Source organism: Phyllobates terribilis, unplaced genomic scaffold (genome assembly GCF_046119375.1).
Source record: "Phyllobates terribilis strain yellow unplaced genomic scaffold, ASM4611937v1 Scaffold_7__3_contigs__length_470593459, whole genome shotgun sequence".
In the NCBI taxonomy this organism is placed as follows: Eukaryota; Metazoa; Chordata; class Amphibia; order Anura; family Dendrobatidae; genus Phyllobates; species Phyllobates terribilis.
In genome coordinates, this window is record NW_027362767.1 from 317,463,679 (window position 1) to 317,487,803 (window position 24,125).

At 43.2% G+C, this 24,125-nt stretch overlaps 1 protein-coding gene across 2 annotated transcripts in view; it reads left to right on the plus strand.

The window, feature by feature from the left end:
- Nucleotides 1-12,729, plus strand: part of VSIG1 (V-set and immunoglobulin domain containing 1) — a 44,461-nt gene extending 31,732 nt beyond the window's left edge. Inside the window, exons 5-8 of one of the 2 annotated variants that reach the window (XR_012247466.1) lie at nucleotides 2,208-2,330; nucleotides 4,472-4,601; nucleotides 5,267-6,521; nucleotides 6,913-12,729. Coding sequence is in view for 1 of the 2 variants with exons in the window: in XM_073641110.1 (XP_073497211.1) it covers nucleotides 2,208-2,330; nucleotides 4,472-4,601; nucleotides 5,267-5,417 (404 nt within the window). In the remaining variant the exon portion in view is untranslated. Of the gene's footprint in view, nucleotides 1-2,207; nucleotides 2,331-4,471; nucleotides 4,602-5,266 lie in introns of both variants that reach the window. The other variant, XM_073641110.1, reaches the window with a different exon arrangement.
- The last annotated feature ends 11,396 nt before the right edge of the window (nucleotides 12,730-24,125 follow it).

Consider the following 24,125-nt stretch of genomic DNA (forward strand, 5'->3'; position numbering starts at 1 on the left):
TCAGAGCTGGGAGACACTGGCTTGAAAACTCGGAGTTGCCCCAACATTTTGTGACTTTTCTAAGCTTGTATGCCACAACTATGGCATGAAAGCTTTGATGAATCAGGACCATAGTTCCTATCTTATAATATGGAGCGTGCTGAAAACCTCTTCCTGAAAGGAGGCAGGATACAATGACAGGTAACACCTCTATGCACAGCTGATAACACAGCATCCACCAATCACAATAGGGGATGTCACAGCTCTCCTGCTCCCTCTCCCTTCACAATGACCTTTGCACACTCTCATTAAACACCTCAATAAAAATATAGGGTCGGGATCCGACTATTGTGACTATGTCCATTTCTTATTTTCTAAAATAACAGAAATTTAAAATCTAAAAAGCCCCAGTGGCTCGAGTGAAAATTGCAAGATTTGTATTTTTTATTTTTAATACAGGTTGTGATATACAGTACAGACCAAAAGTTTGGACACACCTTCTCATTTAAAGATTTTTCTGTATTTTCATGACTATGAAAATTGTACATTCACACTGAAGGCATCAAAACTATGAATTAACACATGTGAAATTATATACTTAACAAAAAAGTGTGAAACAACTGAAAATATGTCTTATATTCTAGGTTCTTCAAAGTAGCCACCGTTTGCTTTGATGACTGCTTTGCACACTCTTGGCATTCTCTTGATGAGCTTCAAGAGGTAGTCACCGGAAATGGTTTTCACTTCACAGGTGTGCTCTGTCAGGTTTAATAAGTAGGATTTCTTGCCTTATAAATGGGGTAGGGACCATCAGTTGTGTTGTGCTGAAGTCTGGTGGATACACAGCTGATAGTCCTACTGAATAGACTGTAGAATTTGTATTATGGCAAGAAAAAAGCAGCTAAGTAAAGAAAAATGAGTGGCCATCATTACTTTAAGAAATTAAGGTCAGTCAGTCCGAAAAATTGGGCAAACTTTGAAAGTGTCCCCAAGTGCAGTTGCAAAAACCATCAAGCGCTACAAAGAAACTGGCTCACATGAGGACCGCCCCAGGAAATGAAGACCAAGAGTCACCTCTGCTTCTGAGGATAAGTATATCTGAGTCACCAGCCTCAGAAATCGCAGGTTAACAGCAGCTCAGATTAGAGACCAGGTCAATGCCACACAGAGTTCTAGCAGCAGACACATCTCTTCAACAACTTTTAAGAGGAGACTTTGTGCAGCAGGCCTTCATGGTAAAATAGCTGCTAGGAAACCACTGCTAACGACAGTCAACAAGCAGAAGAGACTTGTTTGGGCTAAAGAACACAAGGAATGGACATTAGACCAGTGGAAATCTGTGCTTTGGTCTGATGAGTCCAAATTTGAGATCTTTGGTTCCAACCACCGTGTCTTTGTGCGAAGCAGAAAAGGTGAATGGATGGTTATTAATTGCCTGGTTACCACGGTGAAGCATGGAGGAGGAGGTGTGATGGTGTGGGGGTGCTTTTCTGGTGACACTGTTGAGGATTTATTCAAAATTTAAATGCATACTGAACCAGCATGGCTACCACAGCATCTGGAAGCGACATGCTATTCCATCCGGTTTGCGTTTAGTTGGACCATCATTTATTTTTCAACAGGACAATGACCCCAAACACACCTCCAGGCTGTGTAAGGGCTATTTGACCAAGAAGGAAAGTGATGGGGTGCTACGCCAGATGACCTGGCCTCCACAGTCACCAGACCTGAACCCAATCGAGATGGTTTGGGGTGAGCTGGACCGCAGAATGAAGGCAAAAGGGCCAACAAGTGCTAAGCATCTCTGGGAACTCCTTCAAGATTGTTGGGAGACCATTTCCGGTGACTAGCTCTTGAAGCTCATCAAGAGAATGCCAAGAGTGTGCAAAGCAGTAATCAAAGCAAAAGGTGACTACTTTGAAGAACCTAGAATATAAGACATATTTTCAGTTGTTTCACACTTTTTGTTAAGTATATAATTCCACATGTGTTAATTCATAGTTTTGATGCCTTCAAAGTGAATGTACAATTTTCATAGTCATGAAAATACAGAAAAATCTTTAAATGAGAAGGTGTGTCCAAACTTTTGGTCTGTACTGTATAAAACACATTGTCAAAATTTCAACTCACTAAGAGAAATGGGCAAATTCTTGCAAGTCATGTTATGAAAATGTGGACATTCAAACCTTGTGTAATACATTTTTACAGAGAAAATTTTAATTTGACAGGACAGCAGCAGAATGGCGTCCTTATTATAGGTAACATGAGTAAGTTAGAAGATGGCTACTACCAATGCACAGCAAGCAACTACTTAGGCAATGTGACCTGTCAATTGGATTTACATACGGGAGGTATGGTTATTGGTGCTATTTGCTCTCTTTTTCACATTTAACTTGTCTTATTTATTTTCAAATTACTATTTTGGTGTTTCTGCACCTATATTAGTTTACCTGATTTTTTTAATGTAAAATTAATTGCTTTTATGGAAACCTACAAGTTTCTATGTTAACAAATTACAAACTAATCATATTCTGAAGTGGAAGGAAATGTAGACTCATTTGCTGCCTCTTACTTAGACACCAATATACTCAAAAATCCCCTTTTGCCCCCTTGCGGCAGATACCTTGTGTGCAGAATTATTAGGCAAGTGTGTATTTTGACCATATCATCATTTTTATCCAGATTTTACAACTCTGCGCTGTATAAACCTGAAAGCTTATTGGATGAAGCAGATCAGGTGATGTGTATTTGTGTAATGAGGGATGGTGCTGCCTAAGGATACAACACCCTTTATTAAGATATACAGAATTATTAGGCAGTTGGTTTCCTTAGGCATATGGGCCAAAAAAGAGATTTAACTGACTCTGAAAAGTCTTACAGAGGGATGCGGCACTCCTGAAATTGCTAAGATATTGGGGCATCATCACAGAACGATCAAAAGTTTTGTTGGAAATAGTCAACAGGGTCGCAAAGAACATACTGAGAAAGGAAGAGGCACATTAACTGCCAAAGATTTGAGAAGAATCAAATGTGAGGCGACCGGGAACCCCATTATCCTCCAGTGCTGTCATATTCCAGGACTGTAACCCCCCTGGAGAGCCCAGAAGTACAAGGTGTTCAGTGCTCAGAGACACAGCCGAGGTAAGGAAGACTGAAACCCGACCACCACTGAACAAGACACAAAAGTGGAAACGTCAAGACTGGGCCAAGAAATGTCTGAGGAAAGATCTTTCAAAGGTTTTATGGACTGATGAGATGAGAGTGACTTTTAATGGACAAGATAGATGGGCCTGTGGCTGCATCAGTAATGGGCACAGACCTCCACTTCGACCTAGACGCCAGCAAGGTGGAGGTGGGGTACTACTCTGGGCTGGTATTATTAAAGATGAGCTAGTTGGACCTTTTTGGATTGAAGTTTGACTCAAAATCAACTCCCAAACTCACTGCCAGTTTTTAGAAGACACTTTCTTCAAGCAGTGGGACAGGAAAAAGCCTGCATCTTTCAAGAAAACATGATCTTTAAGCAGGACAATGCTCCATCACAGCATTGAAGTGTCCACTGCTTGAATAGCCAGAAGAATAATGACATGGCCCCTTCCTCACCTGACCTAAACCCAACTGAGAACTTGTGGGCCCTTCTTAAATGGGAGGTTTATGGTGAGGGAAAAGAGTTACTGGGAGGCTGTGGTTGGTGCTCCCCAAAAACGTGTTCATCCACAGATTAAGAAACTGACAGACTCCAAGGATGGAAGACTTATGGCTGTTATTGAAAAGGAGGGCGGCTATATTAGTCCCTGTATTCTCACTTGTTGAAAATATACAACTGAGATGGGAAAATTGAAGTTTTTTCCTTTAGTTGCCCAATAATTCTACACACATATAATTCTGAGAAAGACAAAACGTCACTTTTACTATCTTCAATATTCAGGTTTATCCACCTTTAGGATTGACCAACACTGTAGTTGTTCAATACTAAAACTAATCATCAAAAATATAAATAGCCTAACAATTGTACACATAGTGTAGTAAGATAGCGCCAAATGGTACACTGACTTGTTTGCTTCTTAGTATTTCCTGGCAAGGGTTACCTAAAACTCGAAAGGGGTGATTTATTAAGATGTTTATGGTGTATAAACACCAAAAGTCACAAAAATCTGCATTGGACTATTCAGGCCTCTCTATATGGTCCCTCTAAGGGCATAGCTTAGAGGGAAAGCATTGTGTTCTAAACACAAAGGCATGGCTGAAAATGGACCTTATTGTGTTATACTTGTGGCCTAAAAAAAACTCTAAAACATTCTAACGTAAGCCGAATAAGAGGTGGTATAGAGATAGTTTAAGGATGCGCCAAATTTATCATCCTGAATGAGCAACTGTCATAAATTTGTCAGCTCTTCTTTAATTCTTGGTTGTCCAAATTTAAGACATTATTAGTAAATCCGCCCCCATGTTTGATGAAATATTGAAGGCCTTCATTTTGTCACTACTGCAGGTGAGGCAGGGATTATTGTGGCAGGAATCATCGCGGCCGTACTATTGGCAACCATTATTTCTGCAGTCACCTGGTTCCTCATTGCAAAAAAGAAGAACAAAAAGAAGCAGGCAAAGATCAGCGAACTTCAGTAAGATTTTTTTCTCACCTGTAGTAGGATTTATAAGGCTTTATTTTATCATTAGAGCAACTTGGTAGCACTGTATGGATTTATTACACACACATTTACACACTATTCCAACCAGCTTTGGTGTAGTATTATTCCTGATGGTGGTGTGCCTTATGCCTTGATGAAGCGCTGAATGCGCAAAACCTCCATAGGCTTGTCTGCTCTGCATCTCCTCTCATCTGTGTGTGTATATACACCAAATAAAGCTATTCAAATTATTTAAAGATCGACTTGGTGAGTACCTTGTCTATCTAGCATTTCTTTGGAATCTTCACTTATATGCAGATTTCGGATACTGAGCACCATCAGGAGCCTGCAGCAGCTGCTATTCAATTGGAGTTTATGGTGTCACGGAGGTCGTGCCGACTATTTCTTTATAAAATAGGACTACTAAATTAAATGCTGAAAAAAAAAAATAACCAAATTGGATGCCAGTCAGCAGTGCCAAATTGATACAATGCAATATAAAAATAAAAAAGCAATTAACACCAGTGGCACTAACAAAAAAAAATAAAAAGCTGTTAAAAAAATGTTCAAAAATTAAAAATAAAAACACAAAAAGTAATTTCACTATTAAAAATGCTTTATTAGGTACAAAATCTAATTTATCATTGTTTCATTACCAGAACAATGTCCAGCGCAGGAGGAAAGACCGCAGCAGAGGAGCCGGCCCGGGAGCACCTTGTGGTGTCTGAGCCTCCAGAAACCAGAGTGTATCAAGACATGCCTGAAAATGCGGCAGCTGCCAATGGTGAAGTGGAGGATCCTGCAGTGTAAAATGCTTTTTACGGCTAAGATCTAGATTTATCTGCACATAAACAACCATGAAATTGCAAACCCCAGCCAACGTACTGTAGTTGTATTAAGGAGGTTCCCACAAAACACATTTATGACATAATAGCATAATATGACCACTGATTCGGTGAGAGATGGCTGCACATTTTCTCAGCTGTGTCCACAATTTTAGGCTATAGCAGTTACAGAAACAGCAAAGCGGGTGGATCAGTGGTTAGGGGAACCACAACTATCATACATTTATAGCATGCCATAAATGTCTTTTGTGGGAAAACTCATATTAACCTGCTCGAAAAGGGATATCTATCATTCATCATTTTTTATATATTTTATATTATTGGCTTTATAGATTGTTTTTTTTTAACTGCATTTAAGATTTGTTGGAAAGGTTTATGCATATTGAAGAGATGATTAAGAAACTACCTAGCAAAGTCAGCAAAGTCGCTAAGTAAATGCTGTGTAGTGTAACTTTATTTCAATGTATAGCCGTACAATGAGGACTGGTAAAGCTACAGGAAATGCAGGTAATGGCGTTGACAATGTTCTCCTGCATAGTAAAAAATGTGGGTGATATGTTAGGTCGGTGTAGTGGGCGGAATTGATTTTTTTTTAGTAATGTTAATAAATAAGGCCACATATGTTTTTTTAAGATACTCTGGATTGTCCACTCAATGTGTTTCTCGGTGAAAAAAAATGTATTATAAAACTTTTTCCAGCAATAAGTCTGGAGCCACATACACATTACAAAACATATGCCCTGATTTTTACTTTTGATGATATAAATTGCATTTAGAAGAGAAATGTCCTGTCTCGGGACTTACAATTACACCCGCAGCCCATGGTCCATTTCATGCCTCGGAATGACTCCAACCTTTCCTCCTGAAGGCTTATGTAAGACTGGTTTTAGTCCATTTGACCTAAACTATCCAAAAGAAGTGCAAAACTGCCCTGAATTTCCCATATCACGGGTAGGGAACATCTCCGCAACCAAGATGGTCATATGGTCAAAAAAATGTTATTACTTCTACTTTAGCTTGCCTACAAAAAAGTAATTCTGCAATTTGTGTAGAAACAACAAAGAGTTAGGCTGTGTGCCCACGTAGCATTTTTCAAGCGTATATGCTGCGGAATTTCCGCAGCGTAAACGCTTGAAAAACGCATGTATATCCGCACCCCATGGTCCCCAATGGGATTCCGCAAGTTCTATGCACATGCTGCGGATTTTTCCGCAGCGTTTATGCCGCGTTCAAAAATCCGCAGCATGTCATTTAATTTTGCGTTTCCGCAAGCGGAATTGCCTTTGTCCAATGCATAAAAAACGCAAGGCAATTCCGCATGTGGAAAACGCGTGATAAACGCGCGAAAAATGCGCGATAAACGCGTGCGGAATTCCGCATGCGTTTTTCCGGGAGAGGACTTGCATTTATGCAGCAGAAATTTTCTGCTTCATAAATGCAACGTGGGCACATAGCCTTAGAGTTTTGTTAAAAATACTGCACTTACTCATCAACATGGAGAATTACGGGGCAATTATAATTATGCAGTTATTGTAGACCACCTTAAAAATTGGTGGACAAATGATAACTGTAAACCCTGAGTAGAAATAGAGTCACATTGTCTGTAAGGTTTTGGGGATGTGCACATGGCATCTATACTATAACGGGAGATGTGTGTCTCTGTCTGAAGCCTTTATAGACTGTGCATGCATGACGCGCAGTCTGGCTCCAGACAGAAGCAGGCATCCAGCCGTTACAGGTAAGAGGAGTGTATGGCGCCGGAGATCGCGGTATGCGTAGGCATACCGCGATCTCCGGCGCCATACTTACATACGTACCTGACCGGGAGGAGCGTTGCCGCGGCGCCTCTCTTCGCCGGAGACCGGGGCAGGAGTGAGGCGTTGGATCGGCGCATGCTCATAGAGCTATCCGGCGCCATTTTACTGAAGACACATTTGCAGTGTGTCTTCAGCAAAATGGCGCCGGACAGTGCGGTGCTCCGGCGCCGAACTCCTCCCCCGGCCTCCGGCAGAACAGGACACCGCAGCGCTGGAGCACAGAGAAGAAAGGTGAGTATAAGTGTTTATTTTTTTGTATGTGCGTACAGTGTGAGGGGGCCACACATACCAGGAATGGGGGGTGAGGGGACCATGCATACCAGGATTGGGGGGTGAGGGGACCACGCATACCAGGATTGGGGGGTGAGGGGACCACGCAAGCAAGGATTGGGGGTGTGGGGACCACGCATACAAGGATTGCTGGGTGAGGGGACCACGCATACAAGGATTGGGGGTGAGGAGACCACGCATACAAGGATTGGGGAGTGAGGGGACCACGTATACAAGGATTGGGGGGGTGACGGGACCACGCATACAAGGATTGGGGGGTAAGGGGACCACGCATATAAGGATTGGGGGGTGAGGAGACCACACATACCAGGGTGAGGGGACCTGCATACCAGGGTGAGGGGTGCCATGCATACCAGGATTGGGGCGATGAGGGGTGCCATGCATACCAGGATTGGGGCGATGAGGGGTGCCATGCATACCGGGATTGGGGCGATGAGGGGTGCCATGCATACCGGGATTGGGGCGATGAGGGGTGCCATGCATACCGGGATTGGGGCAATGAGGGGTGCCATGCATACCAGGATTGGGGCGATGAGGGGTGCCATGCATACCGGGATTGGGGCGATGAGGAGTGCCATGCATACCGGGATTGGGGCGATGAGGGGTGCCATGCATACCAGGATGAGGGATACCATACATACCAGGATAGGGATGAGGGATGGGGTACCATGCATACCAGGATTGGGGGTGAGGGGTGCCACGCATACCAGGATTGGGGGTGAGGGGTGCCACGCATATCAGGATTGGGGATGAGGGGTGCCACGCATACCAGGATTGGGGGTGAGGGGTGCCACGCATACCACGATTGGGGGTGAGGAGTGCCATGCATACCAGTATAGGATGGTGGGGACAGGATGGCGACAGCACAAATACCAGGAGGGGGGCAGCACATACCAGGATGGAGACCATATACCAATAAAAATGCTCACCACCCTGGCGTAGAACGGGTTCAATAGCTAGTCTTATAGATGCTGGCATAACCACATTGTTTTTAAAAAAGACGCTTCAAGAAGATGTTATTTGTGTTTTCCTGAAGGGTCGTCTTTGACGTCTTTTTGATAGTTTTTGGGGTGGCTTTGCAGCCGACTCTTTTTTTAAAATTTTTTTTTACATATAAGATAGTGGTGACTTCCAAGCGGAAGTCAACTGAAGAATGGCCAGGTCACTTCTTTTTGCCTTTTAAAGCCTGAAGAGGTTATAAGAAGTTACCAAAAAAGGAACATATCCACAGCAAGTCATTTTGACACTGCAGTACATGTGTTCATTATTTTCAAGATCTACTAAGTGCTATTTCAGGCGGGTTCCATGACGAATCTGCCTGAAAAAGATGCCATGTGCACATACCCCTACAGGCAAAGGGTTGGCTAGGGCTTTACGTTTTCTTTTTTATACTATGGGCGCAAAAACTAACAGGTAGGTACTTGCTAACAGAAGCAACTGACCGCTCCTGTTGGCGATGTAGCTGCTCCAAATCAACAGAGCAGCTCCTCTTCTTCCGCTCTGCCCACAAGGTGTGACTGTCGACATCATGCTGATTGACAGCCGGCTCACCTGCAGCGCAGCAGAAGAGAAGCTGCTGCTCTGTCGACGTGACGTCACCAGAAGTCACAGAATCAGCACCGGGCACAACAGGCAGGTAATTACCAACTACCTGCCTGTTAGTTCTTAGACCCATAGTAAAAAAAATTAAATAGTCCTGGATAATCCCTTTAATCCAACAATACATTCTGTACTCAAACTTTAGCAATTGGTTTAACAAGGGAATACACCAACTAAAGGATTTGATAATGAAAATAATTGACCTCCTTTTTGAATATATCCAATTTATGTCCAAATAGGACCCTATTTGCCTTTATTACCCCTACACCTCATCACATTACACTTCTCCCTATCTTATGCTGTAAGTAGACAGTTACTATGCATTTGTGGCCAAGTGACCCTGTGGTAGCCTTCCTTCATTAGGATTGTGGCCATGTGACCCTGCGGTAACCTTCCTTCATTAGGATTGTGGCCATGTGACCCTGAGGTAACCTTCTTTCATTAGGATTGTGGCCATGTGACCCTGTGGTATTCTTCCTTCATTAGGATTGTGGCCATGTGACCCTGTGGTAACCTTCTTTAAATAGGATTGTGGCCATGTGACCCTGCGGTAGCCTTCTTTCATTAGGATTGTGGCCATGTGACCCTGCGGTAACCTTCCTTCATTAGGATTGTGGCCATGTGACCCTGAGGTAACCTTCTTTCATTAGGATTGTGGCCATGTGACCCTGTGGTAACCTTCTTTTATTAGGATTGTGGCCATGTGACTCAGCGGTAGCCTTCCTTCATTAGGATTGTGGCCATGTGACCCTGTGGTAATCTTCCTTCATTAGGATTGTGGCCATATGACCCTGTGTTAACCTTCTTTCATTAGGATTGTGGCCGTGTGACCCTGCGGTAGCCTTTTTTCATTAGGATTGTGGCCATGTGACCCTGCGGTAACCTTCCTTCATTAGGATTGTGGCCATGTGACCCTGCGGTAACCTTCCTTCATTAGGACTGTGGCCATGTGACCCTGAGGTAACCTTCCTTAATTAGGATTGTGGGCATGTGACCCTGTGGTAACCTTCTTTCATTAGGATTGTGGCCATGTGACTCAGCGGTAGCCTTCCTTCATTAGGATTGTGGCCATGTGACCCTGCGGTAACCTTCCTTCATTAGGATTGTGGGCATGTGACCCTGTGGTAACCTTCTTTCATTAGGATTGTGGCCATGTGACTCAGCGGTAGCCTTCCTTCATTAGGATTGTGGCCATGTGACCCTGCGGTAATCTTCCTTCATTAGGATTGTGGCCGTGTGACCCTGCGGTAGCCTTCCTTCATTAGGATTGTGGCCGTGTGACCCTGCGGTAGCCTTCCTTCATTAGGATTGTGGCCATGTGACCCTGCGGTAACCTTCCTTCATTAGGATTGTGGCCATGTGACCCAGCGGTAACCTTCCTTCATTAGGATTGTGGCCATGTGACCCAGCGGTAACCTTCTTTCATTAGAACTGTGGCCATGTGACCCAGCGGTAACCTTCCTTCATTAGGATTGTGGCCATGTGACTCAGCGGTAGCCTTCCTTCATTAGGATTGTGGCCATGTGACTCAGCGGTAGCCTTCCTTCATTAGGATTGTGGCCATGTGACCCAGCGGTAACCTTCCTTCATTAGGATTGTGGCCATGTGACTCAGCGGTAGCCTTCCTTCATTAGGATTGTGGCCATGTGACCCTGCGGTAGCCTTCCTTCATTAGGATTGTGGCCATGTGACCCTGCGGTAGCCTTCCTTCATTAGGATTGTGGCCATGTGACCCTGCGGTAGCCTTCCTTCATTAGGATTGTGGCCATGTGACCCTGCGGTAGCCTTCCTTCATTAGGATTGTGGCCATGTGACCCTGCGGTAGCCTTCCTTCATTAGGATTGTGGCCATGTGACCCTGCGGTAGCCTTCCTTCATTAGGATTGTGGCCATGTGACCCAGCGGTAACCTTCCTTCATTAGGATTGTGGCCATGTGACCCAGCGGTAACCTTCCTTCATTAGGATTGTGGCCATGTGACCCAGCACTAACCTTCCTTCATTAGGATTGTGGCCATGTGACTCAGCGGTAGCCTTCCTTCATTAGGATTGTGGCCATGTGACCCAGCGGTAACCTTCCTTCATTAGGATTGTGGTCATGTGACCCAGCACTAACCTTCCTTCATTAGGATTGTGGCCATGTGACTCAGCGGTAGCCTTCCTTCATTAGGATTGTGGCCACGTGACCCTGCGGTAGCCTTCCTTCATTAGGACTGTGGCCATGTGACCCAGCGGTAGCCTTCCTTCATTAGGATTGTGGCCATGTGACCCAGCGGTAACCTTCCTGCATTAGGATTGTGGCCATGTGACCCAGCAGTAACCTACCTTCATTAGGATTGTGGCCATGTGACTCAGCGGTAGCCTTCCTTCATTAGGATTGTGGCCATGTGACCCTGCGGTAGCCTTCCTTCATTAGGATTGTGGCCATGTGACCCTGCGGTAGCCTTCCTTCATTAGGATTGTGGCCATGTGACCCTGCGGTAGCCTTCCTTCATTAGGATTGTGGCCATGTGACCCTGCGGTAGCCTTCCTTCATTAGGATTGTGGCCATGTGACCCAGCGGTAACCTTCCTTCATTAGGATTGTGGCCATGTGACCCTGCGGTAGCCTTCCTTCATTAGGATTGTGGCCATGTGACCCAGCACTAACCTTCCTTCATTAGGATTGTGGCCATGTGACTCAGCGGTAGCCTTCCTTCATTAGGATTGTGGCCACGTGACCCTGCGGTAGCCTTCCTTCATTAGGACTGTGGCCATGTGACCCAGCGGTAGCCTTCCTTCATTAGGATTGTGGCCATGTGACCCAGCGGTAACCTTCCTTCATTAGGATTGTGGCCATGTGACCCAGCACTAACCTTCCTTCATTAGGATTGTGGCCATGTGACTCAGCGGTAGCCTTCCTTCATTAGGATTGTGGCCACGTGACCCTGCGGTAGCCTTCCTTCATTAGGATTGTGGCCATGTGACCCAGCGGTAGCCTTCCTTCATTAGGATTGTGGCCATGTGACCCAGCGGTAGCCTTCCTTCATTAGGATTGTGGCCATGTGACTCAGCGGTAGCCTTCCTTCATTAGGACTGTGGCCATGTGACCCAGCGGTAGCCTTCCTTCATTAGGATTGTGGCCATGTGACCCAGCGGTAACCTTCCTGCATTAGGATTGTGGCCATGTGACCCAGCAGTAACCTACCTTCATTAGGATTGTGGCCATGTGACTCAGCGGTAGCCTTCCTTCATTAGGATTGTGGCCATGTGACCCTGCGGTAGCCTTCCTTCATTAGGACAGTGGCCATGTGACCCAGCGGTAACCTTCCTTCATTAGGATTGTGGCCATGTGACTCAGCGGTAGCCTTCCTTCATTAGGATTGTGGCCATGTGACCCTGCGGTAACCTTCCTTCATTATGATTGTGGCCATGTGACCCAGCGGTAACCTTCCTTCATTAGGATTGTGGCCATGTGACCCTGCGGTAGCCTTCCTTCATTAGGATTAGATGCATAACTCAGAACTAACTGTACTTTCATATATCCTAACAGTTAAGAGATTAGGCATTGCAAAAAGAAAAAAAAAAAATTATATCTAAACACATAATTACTCACTTTTCCAGAAATACTACAGAGAGAATACAACTGCACCATGGAACATTTGGTAAAGAGGTTGTACACCACTGGAGAACGCCTATTGAATGCCCATAGTGTGCTGAATAAAATAAAGAAAAAAAACATACTTACTTCCCAGACTCCAAGAGCAGTCTCCTGATGATCTTGTGACAATATGTCACGTGATCGCTGCAACCCATCAGTGATTACTGATGGGCTGCAGCCCTCACAATGCCATCAGAGAGGACATCTGCTCTGACACATATGAAGGCTGCAGCCCTCGGTCTGGGAGGTAAGTTTGCTTTTTCCTTATTTTATTCAGCACATTGGGGGCATTCAAAAGGGGTTGTCCACTAGAAGACGACCCATTTTAAGTCCTTTTTAAGTAAATGCCATAGTATGGAACACAATTCACATTAGATTTGATAACCAAATACTGGATTTCTTTTTCTGACATTTCAAAACGCAGGATATTTTGTTGTTAAAACTCAATAGGCTTTTTTTCTGCTAGTTAATGTATTGGCTGTTGATTCTTTATATGGTTTTACATTGATTGTGAACGGACATCTGTAATCTTATGACATTTCATTATGAATGTATGAAAAATTTCTCTTAAAAGATTTCTGTTATTTTCTTGTATTGTTTACAGATTGTGAACTTTCCATTGCTTTATCTTTTCTGCACTTACCTATGGAAAAAAAAAAAGTGAAAAAATAAAATTCCATTAACTGTGTCGTGATGACACACTAATAGCAATTTGAGCGATAAATATACATAGGTTTTTTACGAAAGTTGTATGAAAACACGAGTGTGCAGAGGTTTTGGATGTTTTTGTAGTACACTAGTTATCATAACTCTGATTTCACTAATGCTTTATGTCTTATAATTGAAGCAATCAACAAGTAATTATATTCTCTACATGTCTTTCAAGATTGTACTAATGATTGTAATTAAAATAAAAAATACACTTGAATTACTTTTGAAATTTTTTCGGCCAATGATTATGATCAGTGGTCTTATCACTGGCTACTGAAACTATGCAACTTTAGGTTCTGCTGGACACTGGAGTTTCTAAACTCAACAGGAGATACAAGAATAAATATTGATGAATGAACTGTGAACATACGGAATGTTTTTTGTTAGAGGGTGTTGTGCATTGCAGACTTTGATTGGTACTGACTTTTTGTTACACATGAATTTGTATGAACTTTTTGACAAAAACACTGGCCCTGATTCATTAGCGCTGTGCTGGAATAAGATGCGCTAAATTCATTAAAGAGGCCCATGGCAGAAATGTTACTCCAGTTTATGACAAAGACTGGAGTAACATTTCTGTTGTACAAAACGCCGTCACTTTTGCAGATTTGACTTTTGCAAATTGAGATTTTGGTTTAGGCTTTAATCCTAAATCATGTAACAAGGCTCTTTAGAGAGTCGATATTGACTTTTAGGATCGCTACTTCCTATAGGTGGCACTAGAGATCTAGTACTCTTCCACTCTGAAGAGACAATTTGCAAACTTAGTAACAAATACATCAACTTTATGTAAAGACTAAATAAGCACAGTGTTGACCTTTAGCTTTCAAGACTTCTGCCTTTTGTCCTGGTAGCTGGATATCAGATTCAGGGCCAAATCCTGATTGATGACAGCCCATTCTTGTCTAGTCAGTGCTTGGAGTTTATCATAATTTCTGTATTTTTGTTTATCCACCCGCTTTTTGAGGACTAACCTTAAGCCCCCGTCTCACATAGCGAGATAGCTAGAAAGATCGCTGCTGTGTCACGGTTTTGGTGACGCAACAGCGACCTCACCAGCGATGTCGCTATGTGTGACACTTTGCAGCGATCAGGCCCCTGCTGTGAGGTCGCTGATCGCTGCAAAGTGTCCTGGACCATTTTTTGGTCGTTGCCCTCCCGCTGGTCAGCACACATCGCTGTGTGTGACCAGCAGGAGCAGCGATCAGGCTGGTAACCATGATAAACAGCGGGTTACTAGGGGCACACGCGCACCTAGTAACCCGTTGTTTATCATGGCTACGAGCCTGCTAAAGTGAGCGGTAACCTCCCACTCACTGTAGCATAGTGGCCCTAGGAACCCGCTGTTTATCATAGTTACCAGCCAGCTCCTGCTTCAGCAGGCTGGTAACCAGGAGCAGGACATCGTGGAAAGATTCTTTCCACGATGTCGCTGCTCCCCTGATCGTTGGTGAGCCTGCCTGTTTGACAGCTCACCAGCGACCACATAGCGACGCAGCAACGATCCCTGACAGGTCGTATCGTTGTCGGGATCGTTGCAGCGTCGCTAAATGTGACGGGGCCTTTAGGCTCTCAATGGGATTGAGATTTGGGGAGACTAAGATCTAAACACACCGATGCAGCAAACTCTGTGAAAACCACAATGTACAGTATGCCAGTCTCAAATCTCTAGCCCGTGAATATCCTTTTTCACATGGCCCAGTCATATTTTTTGCTGCATTTTTCCTATTTTGAATGAAGCTGCTGTAGAGATTAGCTAGACATGAGATGCTATTATTTGACCAATTGCAGCAGGGTAAAGGTAAATATAGTAATGGATAGTCCAGTTTAAATACATTACCATATACTAAAATGTGGCACCAAGTCCATTTAGCAGGGAATTTCTCCTTTCAGTGGCCATGATGTGACTGTCCCAATAAAAACAGCCTATTTTTTTTTTCTTTAAGAACCAAAAATAAATGAATATCGACACGTATAACATTGCTTTCTTTATATAGCTGAGTGAGGACTATTTTTTTGTCTGAAGGATGAACTTTTTTTTTCTCTCACAAAAAAAACAAACAAAAAAAACACTTTAGCTTATTGTACATAAACTGTACATCATTTCTGTATGTATGTGATAATAAATGAAATTCTATTTTTTTAAATAAGTGAAATCACATTGTTTTTCTAAATTTGTTTACATTAATTTTATTATTATTATACCTAATTTATTCTATTTTCTGTACTTGATTATGGAGGCTGCTATCCTGTCTGGGCTGCTGATAGCATTTCGAGATCTGTTTTACTGCAGCTACTTGTGACATATGCACAATATTCTGACGATGAACACTGATTGCAATGGCAGATTTCCTTAGGCATGTCCTGTGCAGCCATCATTGTGCAGAGGAGGAGGTGGTGAGCAGTGACCGTGGCCTATTTTGGATGGTGGATCCTGTGTTAGCTATAAATAGCGGTTACCTTTTTATTTAATCCTGACTAATGATCATAAAACTGCTGAAAAGTATCTGCACAGAACAGAAAGTGTCAGCAAACTTGATTTAAAGGGAATCTGTCAGCAGGTTTTTGTTACCTCATCTGAGAGCAGCTTGATGTGGGACAGAGACCCTGAATCCAATGATGTATCACTTAGCTTACTGGGTACCACTGCTCTGACACAATCAGTTTTTAGATTTAGCAATGAAGCAGAGTTGAGGAAGCTAACCCCGCCCCCACCAGGCTCTAAGTGTACACAGTCTATAGACAGTGAGCCGCTTATCACAGGAGGGGGCAGAGTCAGACTACCAGGCTGTGTTGCTGTGTCCTGATAATCTACTGGTGCTAAGATGATCATTGCAAGTAAACAAAACCATGGAGCTTGATAAGAGACACATCACTGAAATCTGTGTTTTAACCCCTACAGCATGCTGTCTTCAGATTACATAGCAAAAACCTGCAGACAGATTCCCTTTAAGCAAATAGTTGCTTTTCGATTAAATGCTCCAATTAAGAACAAAAAAAATATATAGAAAAAAACATTTGTAGTCAGGATATCAAAAATGAGGCTGAGTGATCAGGGCCGCTGCCATGCCACAATTGTGGGCTTTGGATTGAGTGTGAATGCTCTGCACCTTCTCCATATTTGTGTGGATTTCTGACTGACTGCTGCCACCTGCTGGCTGGATTAGTTATCTTCTCCAATTAAAAAAAAAAAAAGTTAAGGGATTGGAAGGTGTGAATAAGGCAGTATTTATTTATTTATTTATTTTACTCACTTATATAGCGCCATTAATTCCACAGCGCTTTACAGACATTTATGGGCACTGTCCCCATTGGGGCTCACAATCTACATTCCCTATCAGTATATCTTTGGAGTGTGGGAGGAAACCGGAGAACCTGAAGGAAACCCACGCAACACGGGGAGAACATAAAAACTCCTTGCAGATGTTGTCCTTGGTGGGATTTAAACCCAGAACCTCAGCACTGCAAGGCTGCAGTGCTAACCACTGAACCACCGTGCAGTGTTCCCCAACTTCAGTCCTCAAGAGCCACCAACAGATCGGGACTTCTGGATTTTCTTAGTATTACACAGGTGATGGAATTATCACATGGCAATACCAAGGAAATCCTGAAAACATGATGTGTTGGTGGCGCTTGAGGACTGGAGTTGTGGAACACTGGGATAACATCCAGATCGCTGAGGGTCCGGCTCCTAGGACCCCCATCGATCCATAGAACTGGAGCTTTGAAGAGCCTCGTGTGAATGGATCATGCACACTGATGCTCCATTCATTCTTAATGGGACCGCTGGACATAAGCCAGCACTGCACCTGGCTGGTCTGCGGCACCCTATAAGAATGAATGGAGCAGCAGAGCATATGATTAACCACTGCTCCCTTCAGACGGGACTCTTAAGAGCTCGATTCTCAGGGGATTGGTGGGAATCCTGGCAGCCGGACCTCCAGCAATCTGGAAGTTATCCCCTATCCAGGGCCGGACTGGAACTGAAATTCAGCCATGGAATTTGGGAGCACACAGGCCCACCCGATGCGTGGCGAATGTGAAATATTTTGGTGCACTTGTACCCAAATCAGTCATAACCCACATGTCACATTTTTAAAATAAAAATTGCTGTACTTTATCATCGACAGACAAAACTGAATTGGCATAATGTAAAATATAAATTTGCTTTCATGAAAATGTTAATTTCTTTAAACTGGAGGGATGGACATATTTGTAATTCAGAGCTCCATAATCCCAAAAACACTGTTTGATAGTACCAGAAAAGTGAATGAGATTTCTGAAATCTAATGGAAAAGCAGCTTATTTTCTCCTTGCAGATTCGAAGCAGTTTCATGTCTGCAGCGTCTTTTTTCTTTCACCATTTTTGCAGCGTTTTTCACCCACTCTAAAGAACGAGAAAAAAATTGCAGCTATATCAAGGCGATTTTCCTGTGAGGAGACACGTTTTTGGTGCAGAAATGTCTGCAGCAAATACTTATGGTGTGCACATACCCGTACCATTTCATTACCAGTACACATTGCAGACTATGGGCTGTTATCTTTACTAGATACTGACTTCAGTAATTATCTTGAATAGGAGAAAGGGCCGATTGCAGCCGTTATAACGGCTTTCCACCGCTTTGTCAAGTAACCGTACGTGATTTCCACAGTTGCAGTTATGTGCTAAGTAGATTCTCATCATCTTCCTTCAATGTTCTGCTGAGTAAAGCAGGTGAAAATCTAGTCAGAACATGACCACAATTTAGCGCAAATCACATTCCTGCAGTGACAACCGACCGACATGCAGAGCGGAATCCTAACATTGTATATACTGCACATTCCGTAATCTGACTCCTAACATTGTATATACTGCACACACTCAGTTATTCTGTAAGCTGTACTGCTCGCTGAAATTTCCTTTGGGGTGAAAAACCCCTTTAGCGGCTGTAACCATCTTTAAAAGAGTGGTTACAATACGTCTAAGAATAGATGTGCAGTCATTCTTCCCTTTCTTTTTTGCTTATATTTTATGTTCTGTAGAGTTCCTCAGTATATATTGGCCATCCCCCATTATCTTTTTCATCTCTCCTTACAAGTACAGTGGGTACGGAAAGTATTCAGACCCCTTTAAGTTTTTCACTCTTTGTTTCATTGCAGCCATTTAATCAATTCTAACAAGTTCATTTTTTTTCTCATTAAAGTGCACTCTGCACCCCATCTTGACTGAAAAAAAATCAGAAATGTAAAAATTTTTGCAAATTTATTAAAAAAGAAAAACTGAAATATCACATGGTCATAAGTATTCAGACCCTTTGCTCGGTATTGAGTAGAAGCACCCTTTTGAGCTAGTACAGCCATGAGTCTTCTTGGGAATGATGCAACAAGTTTTTCACACCTGCCTTTGGGGATCCTCTGCCATTCTTCCTTGCAGATCCTCTCCAGTTCCGTCAGGTTGGATGGTGAACGTTGGTGGACAGCCATTTTCAGGTCTCTCCAGAGATGCTCAATTGGATTTAGGTCAGGGCTCTGGCTGGGCCAGTCAAGAATGGTCACAGAGTTGTTCTGAAGCCACTCCTTTGTTATTTTAGCTGTGTGCTTAGGGTCATTGTCTTGTTGGAAGGTGAACCTTTGGCTAAGTCTGAGGTCCAGAGCACTCTGGAAGAGGTTTTCATCCAGGATATCTCTGTGCTTGGCCGCATTTATGTTTCCTTCAATTGCAACCAGTCCTGTGCCTGCAGCTGAAAAACACCCCCATAGCATGATGCTGCCACCACCATGATTCATTGTTGGGATTGTATTGGGCAGGTGATAAGCAATGCCTGGTTTTCTCCACACATACCGCTTAGAATTATCACCAAAAAGTTTTATCTTCATCTCATCAGACCAGAGAATCTTATTTCTCATAGTCTGGGAGTCCTTCAGGTGTTTTTGAGCAAACTCTATGCAGGCTTTCATATGTCTTCCACGGAGGAGAGGCTTCCATCAGGCCACTCTGCCATAAAGGCCCAACTGGTGGAAGGCTGCAGTGATAGTTGACTTTGTGGAACTTTCTCCCATCTCCCTATTGCATCTCTGAAGCTCAGCCACAGTGATCTTGGGGTGGTTCTTTACCTCTCTCACCAAGGCTCTTCTCCCACGATTGCTCAGTTTGGCTGGACGGCCAGGTCTAGGAAGACTTCTGGTGGTCCCAAGCTTCTTCCATTTAAGGATTATGGAGGCCACTGTGCTCTTAGGAACCTTGAGTAATGCAGAAACTCTTTTGTAACCTTGGCCAGATCTGTGCCTTGCCACAATTCTGTCTCTGAGCTCCTTGGGCAGTTCCTTTGAGCTCATGATTCTCATTTGGTCTGACATGCGCTGTGAGCTGTGAGGTCTTATATACAGTGTCTACAAGTAGTATTCAACCCCCTGCAGATTTAGCTGGTTTGATAAGATGCAAGTAAGTTAGAGCCTTCAAACTGCAAACGAGAGTAGGTTTTATGAACAGAAGCATAAATCTTACAAACCAAAAAGTTATGTTGCTCAGTTGAATTTTATTAAATTTTAAACATAAAAGTGTGGGTCAATTATTATACAACCCCTATGTTTAATATTTTGTGGAATAACCTTTGTTTGCAATTACAGCTAATAATCGTCTTTTATAAGACCTGATCAGGCCGGCACAGGTCCGTGGAGTTATCTTGGCCCACTCCTCCATGCAGATCTTCTCCAAGTTATCTAGGTTCTTTGGGTGTCTCATGTGGACTTTATTCTTGAGCTCCTTCCACAACTTTACAATTGGGTTAAGGTCAGGAGACTGACTAGGCCACTCCAACACCTTGACTTTTTCCCTCTTGAACCAGGCCTTGGTTTTCTTGGCTGTGTGCTTTGGGTCGTTGTCTTGTTGGAAGATGAAATTACGACCCATCTTAAGATCCTTGATGGAGGAGCGGAGGTTCTTGGCCAAAATCTCCAGGTAGGCCGTGCTATCCATCTTCCCATGGATGCGGACCAGATGGCCAGGCCCCTTGGCTGAGAAACAGCCCCACAGCATGATGCTGCCACCACCATGCTTGACTGTAGGGATGGTATTCTTGGGGTCGTATGCAGTGCCATCCAGTCTCCAAACGTCACGTGTTTGGTTGGCACCAAAGATCTCGATCTTGGTCTCATCAGACCATAGAACCTTGAACCAGTCTGTCTCAGAGTCCTCCAAGTGATCATGAGCAAACTGTAGACGAGCCTTGACATGATGCTTTGAAAGTAAAGGTACCTTACGGGCTCGTCTGGAATGGAGACCATTGCGGTGGAGTACGTTACTTATGGTATTGACTGAAACCAATGTCCCCACTGCCATGAGATCTTCCCGGAGCTCCTTCCTTGTTGTCCTTGGGTTAGCCTTGACTTTTCGGACAAGCCTGGCCTCGGCACGGGAGGACACTTTCAAAGGCTGTCCAGGAAGGCTAACAGTAGTTCCATAAGCCTTCCACTTACGGATGATGCTCCCAACAGTGGAGACAGGTAGGCCCAACTCCTTGGAAAGGGTTTTGTACCCCTTGCCAGCCTTGTGACCCTCCACGATCTGGTCTCTGATGACCTTGGAATGCTCCTTTGTCTTTCCCATGTTGACCATGTCTGAGTGCTGTTCACAAGTTTGGGGAGGGTCTTAAATAGTCAGAAAAGGCTGGCAAAAGAGATCTTTAATCCACACATGTGAAGCTCATTATTCTTGGTGCCTGAACTACTTCTTAATACTTTAGGGGGACCAAACAGAATTCTTGTGGTTTGAGGGGTTGAATAATAAATGACACTCTGAATTAACTTTTAACGTTTTCAAAAAAACAAAAAAAAACAAAAACAAAATTTGCTGCAGTGTATTTCCCACTTCCAGGCTGATCTACAGTACAAATGTCACAATGCCAAGTTAATTCCGCATGTGTCAGCCAGCTAAATCTGCAGGGGGTTGAATACTACTTGTAGGCACTGTAGATAGGTGTGTGCCTTTCCAAATCAAATCCTATCAGTTTAATTAAACACAGCTGGACTCCAATGAAGTAGAACTATCTCAAGGAGGATCACAAGGAAATGGACAGCATGTGACTTAAATATGAGTGTCTGAGCAAAGGGTCTGAATACTTATTACCATGTGATATTTCAGTTTTTCTTTTTTAATAAATTTGCAAAAATTTCTACATTTCTGTTTTTTTTCAGTCAAGATGGGGTGCAGAGTGTACTTTAATGAGAAAAAAAAATAAACTTTTTAGAATTTACCAAATGGCTGCAATGAAACAGAGTGAAAAATTTAAAGGGGTCTGAATAGTTTCCCTACCCACTGTATGTCTTGTATCTAAGCTAAAACATGGTATTAAGGGTTATGTGCTTCTGATGACTAATTCTGGCAGCTAAATAGGAAAGGGTTCTTTACAGTCAGAATGTGGAATGTCGACCACAAGAAGTAGTAATGGCCGACACTATAGCAGCTTTTATACAAAGGCTGGATACTTTTTTATGAAAACATGACATTGTGAGTTACAAATTATCTAGCAATAGAAAATGTATAACTTTGAAGATAGTTTGAACTTCATGGTCCTAGGTCTTTTTTTCAACCTATATAACTATGTAGAATGTGCATTAAGAAAATGCTTGAAATGTAGTTCCCTATGATATTATTTTACAAGTAATTTCCTCTTAATTTTTTTCTTTGTAAAGTGCTAGTTTTAAGCCCAATTTCTGGATCTAAAAAGTGCAAAACACTCCTGAAAAACTTTCAAGTTTAATCTGTATTTCTTACTGTGCCTAAGGGAAGCCATAATGATAAGGCTCCTGCTTGGGAACAAGTGTAAATATTTACCTCTATAATGAAAGCAAATTACCAATGATGAAAGGGTTAATACTGGGGCCCTACATCAGTAATAGACCCTGTAACCATGACAACTGTTATGAGGTCATAAACACATCATAAAGAAGATTCCATAAAAGAATGCCGCGCTGCCACGATCAGCGCCATTACTGATGCGCATGAGGACCTTGAGCTTGACCACCCCACGTGATGTGCCAACCTTGGTGTAATTTGGAGGTTCTAGCAGGGAAAGTGGGTGTCTGCTTTAGACACCCCCAGGGCAGGGGAAGGTAACAGAGGGGGGTCCCTAGACCAGGATTCCCTTCTGTTACCCTCTACAAAGAGCTTCTCTCTTTTGGGAGTTTATGGACGGATCTATGACTTTAATGGGTGATAAATTGGGAGGGGGAGGAGGAAGGGGATATTTATCCTATCAGGGGTTATCCATAACCAACTGTAACAGAGTGTCCAACTTCTTGAGAGGCAGACCTGGATCTGCAAGAGAGAAATGCTACATCCACCTGGGCTATCAGATCAGCTAAATTCGTTCTAGGAGTCAATGTGGTGACAGATATCGCAGCCAGATCTCTCCCACATCCAGTTTATCACATTTATAATCTATATTTATGTCGTTCTATGTAAATCTGGTAAACTGTACAAATTCTAAAAATCGGTATTATATTGGCACTAACTCTCTAAGCCCAAGGGAAGGGCAATCATCCAGCCATGGTTCCCTAGATGTTTCCTCCACAGGGGGTTTTCCTCTCCTGAGTGCTGGAGGGTGACTCTTCGTGAGTCGGGGGTTGTGCCTTTTTCGGTGTCATGTAAATTTAAATAAAGTTGAGAACGTTTGACACCTAATTGCAATGCTTTGTGCGCTTATTTTGTGTGCTTCTGTCTGATTCATTTTGTTTGGGACTCGGGGTCCATCATACATCACTAAGTCATATGTCTGGACATCTGCAGCCAGCAGTTTTGCCACAGGGGTTGCTCCTGTTCTGGGGAGTATGATGGAGCAGAGAAGACAAGCATTACAGCACAGCACCTGCAAGTGTGCGCTCATCCTTGGAATAAGGACTTATATTACAGTATTACAAGCAGTTTCCTCACCTCACTCACACAGTGAGTATTTGGGGCAGTAATTTACTTCAGTATTTTGTAAGCTAAAAACCAGAGGGAAACAAACACAGAAAAATAACTGAATCACTTTCACCTCTTCTATGTTTTGGATTCACTCCTGACATCTGTGAACAAATACGGATGCAAAATATCACCATGTAAAAGTGGCCTAAATCCTTACTGATTGATTGATTTTACAGTGTGAGTTGCAGTGAAGCAGCACAGGTTGCAGCATTAAAGGAGTTTTCCAGTTTCAAAAATCCCTGTCCCCTGGTTGCTATTTTAAAAACAAACAAACTACTTTCCTCGCCCTCCCCAGGAAAAACTGTGCAGCATATGATAACTTCTATAACCGCCTCCCTATCTTCACCTAACAACCAGCTACTGCATCTTAGTATGAGACGCACTCATTCAGGCTAAGTTCTGCTGCATATATGGATGCAAAAAACCCCAAACATAATAAAGCGTATTACAGTTCCAGTAAAGTGGATGACATGTATATAATCAAAAAGGCAATAAAAGAGTCAGCTCAGCCATAAGAACATCCATGTACAGAGACTTGTAATGCGGCGAGAGGAAGGCAGAAGCAAAAAACAGAAGATTCTGCTGCTGGATCACTATTAAAAGCAATACTTTATTGTGCGAAAATAGAGAAAGGAAGTCGCAACTTCATCCCTAAAAAACATTAAAAAATTATGCA